Genomic DNA, 2,500 nt, shown 5'->3' with positions numbered 1-2,500 from the left:
CGTAAAAATCTCAGGTGCATATACTACACACCTGAAACATCCTCACGGGCTCCATACAGAACAACCGCGCCATGTTTAAACTGTCATCAGTCAAGGAGCTGTCTCGGACCACTCCACTGTCGTGCCGACTACTCCCCATGTCACTCAGGAAGTCCTCTGGAGACCACGCATGTGCCAAGTCAAACTGTCCCCAGTCTCCGTGCCTTCTTTTGATTTTCATCAAATACATTGATTTCTGTTTGATGTCTTTTGATAGCGAATGAGCCGCTGCCACTGCATAAATAGAAGGAGCAGGATGATCTGTTGCTTCTTGTTGAGTATCAACATTCTTATTTTCTCGTTCCCCTTTGTTCTCATCCTCTTTTTTCGCTGAAAATGACATGCTGGTTTATGTCTGGAAAATAAAAACCAATTTTCCAAATTATAAAGCTCATTTTTTAAAATTATGCCACTTTTCAATAAACATGAAAGTTGCACCCTTGCTGTGATAAAACACAAATAACTACTCTACATCGTTCCAGACTAGAATTGGTGATAGTTTGCTTCAAATTCTGGCACCAGTTGTTCAAACGATGGATAGCGTTATCCGCCGGATAAATCACTATCCAGTGGATAAGTAATAGCTAAACCAGTTGCACTATCCAATGGATATTGATTTATCTGGTGGATAGCGTTATCCATCTTTTGAACAACTAGCAATTTGAGCTTGTCTGGCCTATCGTTTTTGTTGCCTGTGAAAGGGGAACTGGGACCGATGCAATCCTTACTTCCGGTGCGCCCAGTCCTGTAGCGGCGACAAACGACGCACTCTTCCCCGGTTCCCCCTTCCCTAACAAACACTCCATGACAAACGAAAATCGACGGAACCATGGAAATACCTTGAAAATACATGTAATCGATCTTAGAGACCAACTGTCCAAGTCATGACTCTGGTAATGTTACCTTTTTAAAAGAAAATATAAAAATATGCCGATTATGCTAGCAGTGCTACTTTTATAAAAAGTACAAAAACTACGCTCATTTTTTCCAAATTATTCCATAACTTATGCTAGCACAGTGACAATCGATAAAGGCCTATGCTCTTTCGATGAATCGAAACTGCTCTTTTCGCCAGGCTGGTTAATGTAGCCTATACAAATATTCAGATGCAACCTCTAAAGGAGGAAATCAGATACTTGGGTGGTACCTTAACACATCCTATGCGAAGGGAGAGGCTGTCCGGATTTGAAATAATAAACGTTGCAAATTGTAAGATTGCAAACAAAATTGTAAATTTCATTTATTTATAAATCAAAAAATGTAGTTGACTTTAAAAAAACGAACCAAAAGTGGGGTGGCTAGCCTTTCATCTGTTTCTTGGTGTCTGGATACCCCGATGAAGCACTCGCACTCTTTTTTGATATATTACATCCATTTAGAAATCACTGGTAATCCTTGCAATCTGACTGGCTCTCAGCAGTGCGATTTATTCCCAAATAGCACTATTTTTTGCTCTAAATCGCACCATTTCCCCAGCCAATGAGAAAGGAACACTAAAACAAAACAGTCAATCAGATTTCAAGGCTTGTTCAAGGTAATCAATCAAACTGCAGGAAAATGAAAGAAACTGCCATTGAGTGACGAATTTTTCAACTTTTGTTCCCAACTAGATCAATATAATATTGGTACTGACTAACATCCTGTATTTTAGCGATTAAATAATTATTGTGTGATTTCTAAATGGATGTAATAAAATGTTCATTGAACTTCGTGTCGTGCAATTTTCGTCTGAAATCATACTTGTGATTTCAAATCGAACTCGTGCTGCGGGCTCGTTCCATTTTGAAATCAGGCACCCGTATGATTTCAGACCAAATTGCACTCCACTCAGTTCAATTACCATTATTTATCATTACTACTTGCAATAACTAAAATATGGGAGAGTGGCAGAGCACTGAATAAGTTTTTTATGATCGTACAAGAGATTTTTCAGATTTTTGCTTACTTCTTACTATACTTGTAATGAGCAGCGGAGGAGAAAATGTTTTTCCATTTTCACCAGCGGGTGCAGTAGGTGGAGAGAATTATAGAAAGTATCCAATGCTCTGTATGCAACTGATATCACCGAAAACTAATTTTCCCCTTTTCCTCAGAAGCTGGGAGTAAGCGGTCTATCCTTTCACTCAACATCAACAGTTGAATCGAATAACATTTTTGAGCCTGCAGACCAGTTCCAACACGTGACCATGTCGCACTGATCGGCAGGTACAGTTGCATGGTACAGCACCACCAACATCGATATCGTATCCGCGCCAGTTGTGACAACTTTCAAAAGGATATTTGCATTCAAGTTTGAAGCGAACTTGAATGTCAGCTCAGTCAGACGTTGGCGGGTTTTAACTTGGGCATCAAAACTGCATTTTTTTGTCGATTGAAGGTCTTCCTGGTATTCTGGAGCCTAGCACTTTTCTTTAAGATCGTCAAAATTTGCCATTTCAGCGAACCGAAAGCAGTCACCAAT

General features: G+C 39.8%; 2 protein-coding genes and 1 pseudogene across 1 annotated transcript in view; 1 reads left to right on the top strand and 2 right to left on the bottom strand.

Moving 5' to 3' along the window:
- The window catches only part of LOC137997506 (dynein light chain Tctex-type 5-B-like), a 7,627-nt gene extending 6,074 nt beyond the window's left edge, over positions 1 to 1,553 (bottom strand). Inside the window, exons 1-2 of the mRNA XM_068843551.1 lie at positions 1,324 to 1,553; positions 32 to 394 (exon numbers count right to left, since the gene is read on the bottom strand). Coding sequence (XP_068699652.1) covers positions 32 to 382 — 351 coding nt within the window. The 5' untranslated portion in view covers positions 383 to 394; positions 1,324 to 1,553. The remainder of the gene's footprint in view (positions 1 to 31; positions 395 to 1,323) is intronic.
- The window catches only part of LOC137997499 (neuropeptide FF receptor 1-like), a 259,845-nt gene that overhangs the window by 224,450 nt on the left and 32,895 nt on the right, over positions 1 to 2,500 (top strand).
- LOC137997504 (dynein light chain Tctex-type 5-B-like) overlaps positions 1 to 2,500 on the bottom strand; it is a 192,007-nt pseudogene that overhangs the window by 188,971 nt on the left and 536 nt on the right.

Source organism: Montipora foliosa, chromosome 3 (genome assembly GCF_036669935.1).
Source record: "Montipora foliosa isolate CH-2021 chromosome 3, ASM3666993v2, whole genome shotgun sequence".
NCBI classification, from domain to species: domain Eukaryota; kingdom Metazoa; phylum Cnidaria; class Anthozoa; order Scleractinia; family Acroporidae; genus Montipora; species Montipora foliosa.
Note: the sequence above shows the minus strand (reverse complement) of the source record. Positions and strands in the feature narration are given on the sequence as shown.